Below are 16707 nucleotides of genomic sequence, written 5' to 3' on the forward strand. Positions count from 1 at the left end.
CTTTGTTATATAAAGAATAGAAGCAAGGAAATCGTGGGTTTGTGTAAGATGTGAGTGGTTGATCGAAACAGGAAAACTCTTAGCAAAATAGAGTGTTTAGGTGTGTGTCTTGGTACTCGGACAAAACAGATCGACGGAGGCAGGAGCTGTTTACAGCCACGAAAGTGTACGGTTTGTTAGGATGGTTCTTGATAGTGTGGCGGTTTAAGGTTATGAATGGTGGTGGAAGAAGGTTGATGCAGGTTGTGGTGATTTGCAGGTTCTCAAGCAAGGAGATGATCAACAATAGGGTTTCATTCCTCTTTTATTTTACTTTTAACAACAACCCTATCGACAACAGCAGCTTTAATGTGTACTTTGGTTTGATCGGGTAACGAAATAGTAGGGTAGTGGAAGGAACAAAAATTTTAAGATGATGATGAATGGTTGTGGTGATTGTTTGGGTCAAACATTAAACAATAAGGATGGTGATGATCGAAAACAGTAACGGTTTTAATGATATTAGGTTCCCACGACAGTAACCGATCATGAAGGTCATGGTGGCAGTTGTAGTGGTTAAATGGAGCGGGTTTGTTGATCACAAAGTGAGGGAAGTGGAGAGGGAGAGGGGGAAAGAGATGGAGAAGATGATGGTTGAAGGATGTGGGTGGCGGTAATAGGGTGATATTCAAGTAACGGGAATCGAAGAGGCGAAAAGGTGTTAATCGAAACAGAAAAATCGGAATAGCAGGTAATTGGTTCGTTATCATCTTCTCATAATAGTTTCAGATTTTGTATTTGTATTGTTGTTTTGATCTTTGAATAAAAATATGCAACAATTGATGATGGCAAGTGGTGCTTAATGAACTGGTTTCAAACTACAGAAACAAATGAGAATTGCAGGTGGATTCGTGGTTTTCAGGTGTGGGTGGAATATATATATAAGAAAGGAAGCATAGCAGTGGTATATGTATTTCGAATAGAACGGTTTTTGTTATGGATCTTGGTTGGAAAACTGAAAAGAAAGGTTGCAGCTGCAGCAACAATGATCGTGGTTGTTTTTAAATAGGACCAGAAGTCGAGTACTAATAGTAGTAAAACAGCATGGTTGCAGGTTGCAGTTTAGTAGATGATTAAAACATTTGATGGTGGTGTCTTTCAGGAATAGAAGCAGAAGACAGAAAGCAAAATGGGTTTGAGGATTGATTTGTGATGTAGTTACAATTGAGATAAGTATATGCAAGTTATAAAGGAAGTTAATTCAACTTTGTAGCAGTAATTTGTTTGTTGTTTAGTGTATGGAACTCAACAAATTATCACGGATCAACAGAATATCCGAATAAATAAGATTTATACTGTGTAATATATCTGTATTTGTATACTGAACATATCAGTGTATTTTATATATATATATATATACGGTGTACATCTAGATTACCTATATATTTACGGGGTATTTATGTATTTATAAAATATATTATTTTAAATTCTATAGCATACATTACTAATATAAATTTATTATTAAAATTCATTAATGTTGTTAATTTTTATAAGAATACTTAATAATAGAATAAATAATAATAATAATAATACTAGTAATATAAATGATCAAAAGTGATACTAGTAATAAGAATGGTATTAACATTCATGATAAAAAAAAATGATAATTATAATATTTTTAGTGATAATAGTATTAGTATAGATGCTAATAATAATAATAATATTGATATGATTAATGATAATAATATTATTTATAATATAACAATTTATATATATATATATATATATATATATATACACACACACATTTACTTACAATAATTGTTCGTGAATCATCAGGCATAGTCAAAGGGTATCTAATTAACCGAAAATAGATTTCAAACTTTCTAGACTCAACATTACAGATTTTGCTTATCGTGTCGGAAACATATAAAGATTAAGGTTTAAATTTGGTCGGAAATTTCCGGGTCATTACAATGTTTCACATGACGAGTGAAGTGTCGAGGTGTTAAGACGCCACTCGGAGTGAAGCATCGAGGTGTTAAGATGCCACTCTAAGTAATTGACGGGTAAAGCATCGAGGTGTTAAGATGCCACTCGGGGTGAAGCATCGAGGTGTTAAGGTGCCACCTAGGAGTGAAGTGTCGAGGTGTTAAGGCGCCACTCCATAAAATAAAGAGTGAAGCATCGAGGTGTTAAGATGCCACTCGGGGTGAAGTAACGAGGTGTTAAGGTGCCACCCTAGGGTTTAGTGATACGAGGTGTTAAGTACACTAACGGATGTTATGAACACCGATGGCATTTTCGCGAGCGCCATTCCCTTGTACAATTGGTTAACCATGGCTATTGTGTTGTAAGCGTGAGCATATTATATTGTTCGAGTTATATATATATATATATATATTGTATACGTATAATGTTGTATTGTCGTGATGTAGCTAACCCTCCGGGTGTAGTTTATTGGCGTTGTTCACATCGACGTTGGTGAACTTATCTTATTGATGGTATTATTAGCTTGTTGCTTAGTGATCGTACGGTATGCTTAGATTAGCTTGCCTTTATGCTTGGATGCTCTGGTATGCGGTATTTGTTTATTTATATCGCGTGTCCATTTTATGCATATATATGTATGTAGTATATTTTCACTCACTAAGCGTTAGCTTACCCTCTCGTTGTTTATATTTTTATAGATTTGCATGGAGGAGGTGGCTCGGGTAAGCATGGGGACTAGTGGACTCGCGTAGTTTGCTTTAGAAGTGTGCTTTTGGAGTTATTAGGATTAGGAAGCGTATTCCCAATCACCATGCTCGTTCGAATATTTAAACTATGTATTAAATGTTTTAAGGCTTATTGAACTTATTGTTGTGTTACAGATGTTTTTGGAAACATAAATGGGACCTAAATATTAATGTATTAAAGAAAAAAAATTATGGGCCGGTTTAAATACGGGTTGGGTCGTTACATTATGGAATCTGGTGCTCCTCAAGTAGAGACAGCACCAGTCTCAACTGCTAGATCACCCTAGGACAGTGCTATGGAATCTGATGCTCCTTTATACCATGAACCAGATGTTTCTCAACTTGTTGAATATATTCTATCAAGTGTCAAAACTGGTTCTGAAGAAACCAAAGGTACTTTAAATATTTTATCTCATACTAGTTTCAAAACAAATATGAAGAGGAACAACAACTCATGTTCTTCAAACCCAGCACATCCACGCTTTTATAAAACATACTTTGAAAGATATCTTCTACTGACAGTACAACCAGCAGAGATCATACATCACCCCTAAAGCAGACTTGATCCAGCTCTTCAGCTACTGCACCAGCCTATTGTAACTTAGATAATAAAGCTAAGTTTCACACTAATAAATCTAAATCTGAGTCAGCAGAGATCATACCTTACCCCCAATGAGTCGGCAGAGATCATACCTCACCCCAATGAGTCAGCAGAGTCACAGCTGCACTTACGGGCACCACACTCTATCTCAATCGAAGGGCTGACTAAAACACAAGTCATTTCCCAGAGACCAACATCTGATGCAATTGTTGAGTCAAATTTATTTGATTAAGATCTTGCTAACTCAAATGGTTCTTGTGTTTCAGATGTGTTCTTACAGTTTTTGTGGAGGATTTTGTACATAATGATGATGTAGCATTGAAAAAGGTTGTTGCCGCATCTGATGCTGAAATTATTGTTGACACTAAGGTTGTTGATTCTGCTAAACATGAAAGGACCCGTTCATATACATTATAAATGATTCACAATAGTTGATTACATCGCGAGGTATTTGACCTCTATATGATACATTTTACAAACATTGCATTCGTTTTCAAAAAGACAAACTTTCTTTACATCGAAAGTTGACAGCATGCATACCATTTCATAATACATCCAACTATAATTGACTTAATAATAATCTTGATGAACTCAACGACTCGAATGCAACGTCTTTCGAAATATGTCATGAATGACTCCAAGTAATATCTCTAAAATGAGCTAATATACAGCGGAAGATTTCCTTAATACCTGAGAATAAACATGCTTTAAAGTGTCAACCAAAAGGTTGGTGAGTTCATTAGTTTATCATAATCAATCATTTTCCATTTATATAATAGACCACAAGATTCTCATTTTTCCATAAATCTCATTACACTCGCAAGTGCATAAAAATCATTCATATGATGGACACCTGATAACCGACATTAACATAATGCATATAGAATATCCCCCGCATACTCGCAAGTATGCCATAAATATTGGCAATCGCAATCACCATTTAAATCAAAGTACTAAAGCATTCCAAATTCCAGAATGGGGTTTGTTAGGCCCATAGATCTATCTTTAGGATTCGCGTCAATTAAGGGCCATTTCCCTAATTCTTAGGTTACCAGACTTGAAGGGGCGATATTCAATTTCGATAATCGAACCATATAATGTAGTTTTGATTACTTATGTCTATTTCGTAAAACATTTATAAAAGCAGCGCATGTATTCTCAGTCCCAAAAATATATATTACAAAAGCATTTAAAAAGGGAGCAAATGAAACTCACAATATTGTATTTCGTAGTAATTAAACATATGATGGCATTGAACAAGTGCAAGGTTGGCCTCGGATTCACGAACCTATATTAATTATATATATTTATATGTTTGATTAATATCTATCTAACAATTTAGGTCAAGTCGTAGTGTATCACAATCCTACTGCTCGAGACTAAATATGCAAAAGTCAACAAAAGTCATATTGACCAAAATGTCTTCCAAAATTTATACATAGTTTAAATATAGTCGTTTTATATATTTAAATATTTTTAACAGATTTTATTAAAGTAAATAATATAGTTCTTTTATTAATAAATAAAATTTTATATTAAAATTTATATAATAAAAATATACTTTTATATATCTTAAGTAATAAAATTTATAAAGTTCATTTAATATCATAAAAATAATATGATAGGTATTATTAATGTAATTATATTATACGTAGTAAAATATCTTTGTATCACATATTTATTTGATAAAATAATATTGATAATAATAATAATAATAAGTAAAAGTTGTATTATTTTGTAATAATTATTATTATTCTACTAATAAAAATAACAATAATTATATTTTCTAAAAATGATAAAATGATAATTTTTATTAATAATAGTACTAAAATGATAATAATAATAATAATAATGATGTTTCATATTAACAATGATATTTTATTAAAAATAATAATTTTAGTAACAATGATAGTTTTAATATTAATAATAATTTTAATAATAATAATAATAGTAAAATAATGAAAACGATATTTTTTCCTTTAAATCAATATCTTACAATATCTTAATTTCATCATGATACTCATACTCATTATTTCCTAATCGCTTCGTTTAATAGCTTTTAGTCGTCTTTTATATTGCGTTCATATTAATAATAATAATAATAGTAATCATAATAATTAGATGTTACTAATATTAGTTTTAATTATAATAATACTAATATTAATAATATTAATGATAATACTAATAACTATTTGAATGATAATAATAATAATAATAATAATAATAATAATAATAATAATAATAATAATAATAATAATAATAATAATAATAATAATAATAATAATAATAATAATAATAATAACCTTAACGGTAATAACGATAATAATAATAATAAAAATAACAATAATATCTTTTATTAATAACGACAATGATAATAATAATAATAATAATAATAATAATAATAATAATAATAATAATAATAATAATAATAATAATAATAATAATAATAATAATAATAATAATAATAATAATAATAATAATAATAATAATAATTAGATTATAACGACGATAATAACGACGATAATAATAATCACTTTTACAAAAATTCAATTGACTATAACTTCTAAACCGTTCATCGAAACCATTCGATATCTAAATGAAAAGTTCTAAATTTATCGCTAGCTTTCCAACGACGTGCATATCATATACCTTATCTTAATAGCATATGTATTTAATTCAAGATTCGACATAATCTATCTAACGACAATAACGAACGTATAAGCATGTATAATCCTATATACTCGAGCACTAGTCAGGGATACACTAATAATATATAAAGTTAAGTTATGAGTGCTCACGTATCAATATTGAGATTCAATTTTGCAGGAAAAGTACGTAGACGCAACGGGGATGATAAACACTAGTTTGACTCACGAGTAATACTCCCGAATCATACCCATAACCTCCATAGCTATAACCCATAATTTTCTTAGCTCTATCCCGCTCGAAAAACAATTTCGAAATCACTCGGACAGCACTCCGTCGTAATATTTTATGTATACTAATAATATCTTGAAATAATACGGAGTATATATATATATATATATATATATATATATATATATATATATATATATATATATATATATATATATATATATATATATAAATCGATTGAAAGAGTTTAGAGAAAAATATATTCAAGTTTCTATGAAATAATGAAACCTATTGAATTCTATTTATAATAGATTTTTGAATTATTAAAGTGAATTATTAAAGTATGAATTATTAAAGTATGAATTATTAAAGTAAATTATTAAAGTATGAATTATTAAAGTGAATTATTAAAGTATGAATTATTAAAGTGAATTATTAAAGTTAAAGTAAAGTAAAAATAAAGTAAAGATAAAGTTTAAGTATAGTAAAAGTATAAAACTGTGTACGTATAATACGCGTATAAATATATATAATATTAATTTAAATCGTTACATATATTTAATAAAATAAAATATAAATATCGTTATCTTTATCATACTGGTTAAGTAATGAGTTGTCAAAAGTGGTTCTAGATATTTATAAAAGTTATATACGTTTTAATAATAAAGTTCTTTTTTAAACTGAAAACGTCTTTGTACGTTTGAAACTAAATCAAATAAATATGATAATTTTGTTTTCCAAAACTAAATATATTTAAGAATCATTTTGTTTAAAGGTTAAAATAATGAAAATCGTTATATCATAAAACGTTTTAGAAAAGTAGAATCATATATATTCATAATAGGTTTCAAGTTTTTAAATTACAGTCTGTTGGTGAAGCATGGGATAAAGTCCAAAGGTTAAATAAACGTATGAAATCATCTTAATGAAAAATGTCGAGTTACTTAACTTGTCGATATCCAACATCTAAGTTATTTATACTCCACGTTCTTACTTATAAATCACTTTATCATTTTTCGAATGTTGTCAAAAAGAATAGATTTCTTAAATCACATTGGACCTCATAACATGGACCCGTAATCATATCACAATGTATCTGATAAATCAATCATTTTATATTATCTTCTAATTCTATCGATAAACATATACGTTCGTGTAAAGTATTATACGTTTAATACTTTATTAATATTCTCAAGTTATAATATATATATATACATATCTATTTATATATAACGGTTCATGAATCATCGGAATTTGGTCGAGGTTATAATGAATGTATGAACACAGTTTAAAATTCTTGAGATTTAACTTAACAAACTTTGCTTATCGTGTCAGAATAATATAAAGATAAAGTTTAAATTTGGTTGGAATTTTCCGGGTTGTCACAAAACAGCCTTATGTGTGAAAAGTACCAGATCTTGAAGTGGTAGTTCTTGTTAGTGCATTTGATTAAGTCCCTAGACATCTATTGGACTCTTATGGTTTGTATTTCAGTTATTTGGTTACTTTGAGTTATTTGGTTACTTTGATCATATGATGTTAACCTATCTTTGTTTACTTGTGTGTGTGTGTGTGTGTGTGTGTATATATATATATATATATATATATATATATATATATATATATATATATATATATATATATATATATATATATATATATATATATATATATATATATATATATATATATATATATATATGTCATGGTTGCTTAATTTGAATCACAGGCACAAAATATGGATATTGACCAATCTAGACTCAGTCACACGTACGAGTGAAGCCTCACTCGTACGGATGACATGCTCATATGCACGATTGTGCTGAGTTGAGTCCAAAACTTAAACTGTTGAAGATCACACGAGTGAAGGACCACCCGCACGGCTAAGTCTACTCACACGTACGTGTGAGGTGTGACCTGTACGGTTGACAGGCCAGTAAGGGGTATATATAGTGTTATGTTCTTCATTTTAGGTTAAGCCTCTCATTTGTTCTCACTCAGATTTGGTAACCCTAGACGATTCTCTCTTTATGCTTCACGTCCAAAACCTTGCATAAGGTGAATAACATCTCTAAGTGTTGATTTAATCACACAATCAATTGTGGTTTGACTCAATCAATCCCAAAAGGCATCTACATATTCACTAGAGGGTTCAAAACACTTGTTCTGCCTTGTGTGTGTTGGATCTGTTGATTTCTGAATATTCAAAACATGTGTCATAACTGGTATCAGAACGTTGGTTAAGGAAAAAACATCATCCTAGTGTAATTTTGCAGATTCAAGAGCTAATTTTTTGGGATTTGTGTTCTTTAGAGAGTTTGAATTAAAATTAATCATTTTTACGTTTGTAATTGTGTTTAGTTTGTGTGTTTACGTTAGTTTAGTGCTAATGCATCCAGTGAACGAAGAAATTGGTGTTTTACATCAAAATATTGTGATTTGGGGTGAATCAACCATATCAGAACTGATATACGGTTGAGTTTAAGTTTGAACGTTCACTCGCACGGTTAAGCATACGGTTCAGCTGAGCCGCACGGTTAGACTAAACTTAGGTTGTTTTGTTTTAGCTTATAACTTGTATGTTTGATCATACGGTTGATCATTGACTTGTACGCTTGAGAGCTAAAACGCACGGTTGGTCATACGGTTGATCTGACTTGCACACCTGATCTTAGTGTTGTTGTCTGTTAATAAGTTAAAGTCACTCGCACGTTTGATTTGCTGATTCATACGGTTGAGAATATTATGTGCTGAAACGTACGCTTGACTACTTGAACCACGTGGTTAAGTTATCCTTGTTTATTAGAGAAAACGTCTATGCGTTGGCTACTCCGTTAGTTCGGAGGATTACGAATATGACTCAACGATTACTTCTTGCTGAAAGTGAATCTGGTAGTGGAACGAAATGCCCGAGATTGATGAATATGGATAATTATTCGACCTGGAAGTCAAGATTTAAGATTTAGTCCGATGGTCAAGACATGAAGCTTTGGAAGTACATTGAAACAGAATTTAAGTGGCCACGTTCACCAGTTACAAATGAGTTGTACACTCTACATAATATGCCTACTGACTAACGTGATGAATATAACTTGAAGAAGAAGATATACTGTAATCTGACTAGTGCACTTGATGGTCTTATTTTTCATCAATTCCTATGTCATGAGAATTCGTTTAAGATATGGGAAGCACTGAGAACATTTAATGAAGGTAACACTGCTTACAGAGCTTGAAAAGGATTAGAATTGAAAGCTGAGTTTGATCGTCTTCACTAGCAAGTAGGAGAATCTATTACAGATTTGGTGGGGAGATTTCGTCACTTGCTTGCTGAACTCCATAATCATGATGTAACCATTGAAGAGATAGATAAAGTGGTATGCCTTGCAGGAGCACTTCCATTAGAATGGAATGGTTTTGTCTCAACAATGAAGACTAGTGGAGAACTAGCTACTGCTTCTGTTAATTCTTTTATTACAAGAGGTCAAATTTGGTCTTAGATTGCTCAATGGGTCAATTTATCCATGCCTTCTTGGTCCACTCTCAATGGCATGTGGTCATGGATCGAAGGGGTTCCTATCTCGAGTAGTAAGCAATTTATCATGAAGGTTATTGTCTTCTCGACCTTGTGGCATATCTGGAGACTGCGCAACACTATCATCTTCAAAGATCGCTCATTCAGAAAATGTCATGGTTTTTATTGTATTGTAACAGAAGGGTTCAATTGGTTGTTTGATAGATTACCAAAGAAGAGATGTAATTGTAACATGTGGCCACATTCTCCTATGGACTCTTTGTGATTCTTTGTAATTGTTTTTTTCTAGTTTTTCGCTAGGTTTTAATAAAATTATTCTGCCGTTCGAAAAAAAAATAAAAAATAAAAAAAGAAAGTAATATCAGTTAACAATTAGCTTTATAAGCATTGATTTGTACGCTTGGCTTTAGCCATTGTAATTTTGTTTCTTCTCTTCTAGCTACTTGCTTGCTAGCTAGTTATAAGCCGTTCTAAAAAATAGGAGTAATATATTACGGAGTAGTAACAAGAATACCGACACTTGGATATATTGCTGAGAAAACATTTACAATGGTGAAAAATAGATTAGGATGAAACTGATAATTTAAATGACTAAAAATTATTTATATAATACAAAAAACATCCATGGCGACTTGGTTGATGGAGTACAACTCTAAGTGATACAGAACCCACAAGTCAAATGAAAAACAATCTAAAAACAAGGTTTCTGAGATGTTTTTTGTGTGGTACATCTGAATTCTGTAGTTTGTGCTACTGTACCTTCTTGGCTACCATTGAAGTAGCTTGTTTTAAGACTCTATCATGATTCAGCATCGAACTCACACTCTCGACCACCAGGACAATCTGCAAATTGAAATACAGAGAACAAGAGTAAGATATGGACAAGTGTATGGATAGGTTGTTCGAATGAAATAACGGGTCAAGACGGGTAATATTTGAGCCAGTCAAGTGGGGTTGAGCACAAATTTTTGGCCACACTTTTGAGATCTATTATTAAAAATTAGTGTGACAGATATAATTATAACAGTATGATATTTCTTTTAAAAATATATGCCACTCTCGAGTCTTGACCCATTTTACCTGTTGTATTGGTAGCTAATTTTTTGAAATTTACCCGTATGACCTTTATGAATAAAAAAGCTGGTTCTACTCGTTGATAAGTAAATATGTTGAAAAAGGATGCAAGTTCTTAGGACTTAGGATATCAATATATACGAGTACTTTTAATGGCCATATTATTCAGAGTATAAAGTATAATTACATATTTGCACACTGTTAGCATGCTAATGACTTTAATGGTGACAATTTAAAACTTATCAAATTGACCAACCTGAAAACAAGCATAAGCCATTGCAGTAGCAAAGTAGAAGTTTGCATTTCCTGTTCCCTGCAAATTTGACCAGATAAAAAATTAATCAAAAAATGACCAAGCGAGCAAGGTTAAAAATACTCGGCAACTCGGAGAATACTATGGGAGTACTCGGATGTTTGACCAAGTTTGACTTTGACCAAGTTTGACTTTGACCAAGTTTGACCGAGTTCTACAACCCGGATAGCAAGTAAGAAAACCAAGACATTAGGAAGAAGCATACCCTCCATATCCACAGGTTGTGCATCACAGGACTAAGAAGTAAAGTCCCCAAATAACCAGAGAAAAGAAAAAAAGAGAATTGCATATCTGTCATAAAAAATAGATTAATAATAAGCTTAAAGAGAAGAAATTCACTTCCCGGGAAAAAAAAAAAAATTTAATATATGTTTTAATTAGTTACCAGCTAGTGCATTCACAAACAGGCCCAGTAAACCCAGATAAAGAGCAGAATCTCCAACCTGTAAGGAACGTCAATTTATAAGATTTAAGGTTGGAGCTGTAAATCATTTGTACAAATGATTTTAATTTTTAATATGCTTATTGTGTCAACTGTAAAACACTATAACATAATTTGTGCTACTTCAGTTTAAATCCATCCTTTTTAAAAAAAGAAAAAAAAAATGGAATGATAGAGAAGATGGTATTCATAAAAAAAATCAGACTTTTAACCAGCCTGACCTGTTTTCTAAGATGCTAATTATTTTTATTTCACAGTTAAAGATAAAAACCAAAGCCAAATCGACCCATCCATAACTGAAGAGGTAGTAATGCCCACCTATATTCAGTACATGGTACGGGTCAAATATAATGAGGTGTAAGATTTAAGGACCATAGAGAACGTTTACCGAAGGATAAGATTTAAGCACTGAAGAGATTGCAATGTAGACAAATGCCAGAAAGCAAGGCCGATGATGTAATCGTATAGCAAGTGGTAATACCATGAAAAGTATGTTTATATGGAACACGATCAAGAAGAAATCTCTGAAAAAATCAAATACTTCTGCAAAAAAATACCTACATCCACATAAAAAAATCATTGAAAAAAATCATAATTATAAGATGTAGTCCATTTAACAATATACTAAACTGTTCACAGGGGTAAAAAAAGTCATTTTTCCATTTTGCCATTTTTCTTTTTCGCTGTCGCTGACGTCATCATTTATTTATTTTTTTCCTTTCCTGTTTATGTTTTTGGGCTTTTTATATGCCCAACAAAGTGGGCAACCAACTTAGTACTCCTTCCGTCCCATATTAATAGTTCATAGACAAAAAACACACAGTTTAAGGAAATGTCATAATTTCTGTTTACTTTCCAGTTTTACCCTTACCTTTTCTTTCTCCTTTAATTATATCGACATACATTAAGGGCATAATAGAACTTATAATTCTTATATATTCTATTTATGGAAGTGGACTATTAATTTGGTACATCCCAAAATGGAATAATGGCCTATAATAAATAACAAATCTAGTAAGAAAATATCTACTTACCACAAGACACCAATATTTGGAGATAAATCTTCAACACTGAGAATAAACCCGTAAGTCCTGCCAGTATCAAACCACACGATAAGAATGTATGATAACAAAAGGAAACATATGAATTAAACAGATCGATAAAAATGTACCTTCTAAACATTTCCCCTAGACCACTGTACTCTTTTAGTGAAATACTACATAAAACTAGGACATAAAATGCCCAAACAAAAGCCCACAAAAAGAAAAACACAACATGTTTTCGTGAAAACTTAATCGGATGTAATGAATCATTTCTAATTCCCTTGTGCTCATCACCATGTGTCTGTTGTGAAAAGAGTTTTCTTGGTGGTGTATCGAGACCAGAACCTATTAAGAGGACTAGCTGAAACAGAAATGTGAAAAGTCATGTAAGAATATTAAAGATTAATGTTTTCAAAAAAAAAAAAAAAAAAAAAAAAGACTTATGTTCAAGCATACTGGTATGACTAGAATAACAGGATAGAGGGACAAATGAGTCGCGATCACCCATCCAAAAGCAGCCAAAGGAACTAGTCCTGTTGCAGATACAATCAAAAAAGCAATTTGATTTATGTTACCGATTACTCAAAGTGAATAAAGTGACAATATCAGGCTTATGAGCTCGTTGGATTACAGATTATTATGGGTTATTTATTTGATACGTGTTAATATTGGTAACTTTTAGGACAGATCAAAACAGACTGGGCTCGAATGAACCATTTTCTTCGTTTTGTTGAATTTTACAAAGAATTAATGTTTTAATTTTAAAAATGATTATAATTATGCTTTTTGTAGAAAATTTGAGTGACTTCCCCATTTGAAAAGTTTGACTCGATCAACCCATTCCCCCTTTAACCACTTATAAACCTTTATCCATTTGGCTTATTAGAGACAAGGTGTAACCCAAATTGACACGTTTACAGAAAAATGGGCGAGCTTTCAACTTGTCCTGTTACCGATTAATGAAACTAAGAGTAAGGCTGCATTTGATAAAACTGAATGATTTAGCGCTGAATGGTTCATAATCTAAATGGTTCAAAGGTTCTAAATGAAGGTGGTTCTAAATGACAATAACCTGTTTGATAATCAATTTGAATATAAAATATGAATGATGTAAAATAACCTTATTAACATTATGAATAGAAAAACAATATAGTTTAAAATGTTATTGATTAAATTTAAAGATGATATTACATAAAATTTAGGTGCTTAATGGTTAAGAGTGTATTGTAGTTCTGAATGAATGCAGTGATTGCTGAACCATTCAGCACCATACCATATGTCATTCAGATGCCAGAAACAAACGTGTTGAATGTTGAATGATTCAACATTCAGCACTGAACCATTCAATTAAGATGTAATCAAACGGACCTAATATAAATTATGTATAAGAGAATGGATGAGAAGATCTTTACTTGTGCAAGCCCCATATAGGGACAAAACAATCATTAGATTTTCAATTGGTGTGGTTGAATATCCCAGACAGGTAATGATTGTCAACGGATTCCATAGGTAGACAAGAGCAGCTACTTCACCAGACGAAAAATTTTCTACCCGAAACAATGTTTAGCTTCTATCAGAGTCGGGAAAAAAAAAAGGAAAAAAAGCAAGAAAAAGAAAAAAAGGTGCAGTGAAATTGGCAGAAGGGAGTGATCAAATGTATAAGGGAGAGAAAAACCTGAAAGTTTTACATGTCTACCAGCTCCTAATAATTTCAGACTTCGGATGTTGGCTACTTTTAGAAGCTGGCCAATTGCACGAATAAGCAATGCAGTTATGAAATCTGCAATAACAAATACCAGACTGTCCAAAAATACGATTTATCCCACCATTTAACGAATAAAATATACTAGAGGCTGATAACAACAATGTAAAAAGAAGAAATAAAATCAACTAAGCGAAGTTAGCATTAAAAAGGTTGGAAATTATAGTCTCGGTTGTCTTGTGACCCTTCTGCAAGCTCTATTCATATATTGGTTCGAACATATGACAACCTTTATGGATTGTTAGTTATGACTATTAAAACAAACATGATAAAACTTTTGTGATACTAAATATTTCATCAATAATGACCCTTGTGATTCTATGTTTTTTTATGCTTAATATGTAATATTCTCCCGGACCTTTACAAATTCCCACTTTATAATATTATGTTGGGGCGATCCTTGCAACATTCAAGTGAAAAGTAATACTTTCTATAACATCAAAGAGCTCCAATCACATTTAACCCCAAATGAAAAAAATAACCCATGACTTAACCAACCCTGGTTTAGCGTTGTGTTAGATACCAGGTTTAGAAATATGTCATCTACGATTTGTTCCTGAATTTAGAATATTTGTGCTACCAAAATTTCCAAAAATATGTTACCCATTTTAAACCCCACTAAGGCTTCGCTTCTTGTTCCTCGTTATAGTGAGTTTAAATATATGTATGGTATCCCTTAAACCATCACTGTAACAACCCGTCCCACATCGGATTGATAATGAAAATTTGAGTCCCTTAAATGATTAAAGTAATGTCCAACTAATATCTCCCATCGTGGTTTTTAGTCGAAACCTGGAGATACAAGGTTAGTCCACTGCTTTAGCTATGAGGGACGATAGACTCTCGGGTTGTTATTCCACTTATAACATAACACAAATTGAAGCAATAAAAGCATAAGCAATGACTTTGTCACTAACATCACAAAATGTATGATAGTTGTTACATAGAAACACTTCTTCTTTATTTTCCATTTTATTTGCGTTCACATATATGGAAAAAGAAACGACGTAATGGAAGATTTACCCGCATAAGAGATGACTTGGTTTCCCTTCACCTCTGCACAAAGTAAGAAGCAATCATCAATACATCAGTATCATATTACACAAAGTACCACTCTTATCAATATATATATTCCAACAACACACTCATCTCCAAAAAAATAAGAAATTCAAATTCATATATATTTTCTTTGCTTTTACAAAGTGATCTATACATACAAAATGAATATATATATTTCAACTACTATACTGTTACAATGCTACATACATAAAACCAAATGGTGCGAACAGACAATATGTGATACTGAAACTTTATGATCATTTGTCATTAAACACAAGTTAAGTTTTTTCATTCTATGATCTAACAGACCAACTTTTCAAGGTGACAATTTGTACTAAGCTCTAAACAATACTGCCAATACAAAATACTTGCACTACTATCTCAAACTAAGTCTCAACAATGCATGTCATCTAACCTATCGGAAGAAGCACAATATACATAACAAACAAATGCACTTCAACATATGTTATATAAATCGAAATATATAAGCTTATATACCTATCAACAGTAAGAGGACCAAGGATTGATAACAAAAGTGGAGATCCATGGTACATTGAACCTGTAAACACTCATAATTCATAATTTAAATCATATTAATCAAAAATATATGTAAATATATTACTATAAGCCTAGTAAAAAGAGGCAATCAATAATATACAAACCGGCATATGGTGACATTGAAGACTGTTTTAACCAATAACCTTCCGCAACTGCAATATCATCAACGAATAGATGTTACTTACCCAAATTAAATTCAGTAAATAAATAAATAAATCAATAAACAGATGAAAAATGTGAGTGTTAGGGTTAGGGTTAGGGTTAGTTATTACGGCGGCGAAGGCTGGTGATCGGAGTGGAGACTTCTGGACGAGAAGAGAAATTGAGAGTGTTAGGGAAATATATAATGAGTATGAGTCTGAGTATTATTGAAGCTACGGCGGAGCTCCAAAACCATGGCAGCTGCTGCTTCTTCGTTGTCTTCTCCGGTGATGAATTCGCCATTTTTGGATCCGAGAGTGATGAACTTTTGGAGCTTTGTTTACTCTTCTGCTTGTTTAACGACGTCGTATCTTGTAAATTTTGGACGGTTAATCCATTATTTGTATTTATCGCAGCAGGGAAAATTGATTCAAAATGCATGGAACTTTTCACCAAGACGAAAAAGGATATCAAGGAATTGCTACATTTTTCAATGAAACGTCTACCTCAATGTGTGGTTCCTATTGTATGCCCATCTTTCAAACCTTCTATTGTATGCATTAAACTTTGTATTTTCTCCTATTGTAT

General features: G+C 31.6%; 1 protein-coding gene across 2 annotated transcripts; it reads right to left on the reverse strand.

Annotated features, from left to right (window-relative positions):
• Positions 1 to 10247: 10247 nt before the first annotated feature.
• Positions 10248 to 16484, reverse strand: LOC139891659 (uncharacterized). Of its 2 annotated transcripts, none has more exons than XM_071874633.1 (14): positions 16251 to 16484; positions 16083 to 16130; positions 15919 to 15979; positions 15385 to 15417; positions 14275 to 14399; positions 14012 to 14146; positions 13056 to 13132; positions 12728 to 12960; positions 12591 to 12647; positions 11945 to 12113; positions 11500 to 11557; positions 11320 to 11405; positions 11058 to 11114; positions 10248 to 10570 (listed from the first exon to the last, which is right to left on the reverse strand). In XM_071874633.1, the coding sequence occupies exons 1-14, from the start codon at positions 16420 to 16422 to the stop codon at positions 10478 to 10480; spliced, it is 1404 nt and encodes a 467-aa protein (XP_071730734.1). In that variant the 5' UTR covers positions 16423 to 16484; the 3' UTR covers positions 10248 to 10477. The 2 variants fall into 2 exon arrangements, with proteins under 2 accessions (XP_071730734.1, XP_071730735.1); XM_071874634.1 differs by having other exon boundaries at positions 14275 to 14379; positions 16251 to 16333.
• Positions 16485 to 16707: the final 223 nt, after the last annotated feature.

This window comes from Rutidosis leptorrhynchoides, chromosome 2 (assembly GCF_046630445.1).
Source record: "Rutidosis leptorrhynchoides isolate AG116_Rl617_1_P2 chromosome 2, CSIRO_AGI_Rlap_v1, whole genome shotgun sequence".
NCBI classification, from domain to species: domain Eukaryota; kingdom Viridiplantae; phylum Streptophyta; class Magnoliopsida; order Asterales; family Asteraceae; genus Rutidosis; species Rutidosis leptorrhynchoides.

Excerpts from the sequence above, each read along its gene's own strand:
- LOC139891659 (XM_071874633.1), bottom strand. The coding sequence starts at position 16,422 with ATGGCGAATTCATCACCGGAGAAGACAACGAAGAAGCAGCAGCTGCCA. Across the intron at positions 12,114-12,590 it reads CCAAATATTGGTGTCTTGTG|GTATTTTTTTGCAGAAGTAT; the intron begins GTAAGTAGATAT and ends ATGTGGATGTAG. Across the intron at positions 11,558-11,944 it reads TGCTTAAATCTTATCCTTCG|GTTGGAGATTCTGCTCTTTA; the intron begins GTAAACGTTCTC and ends CGTTCCTTACAG.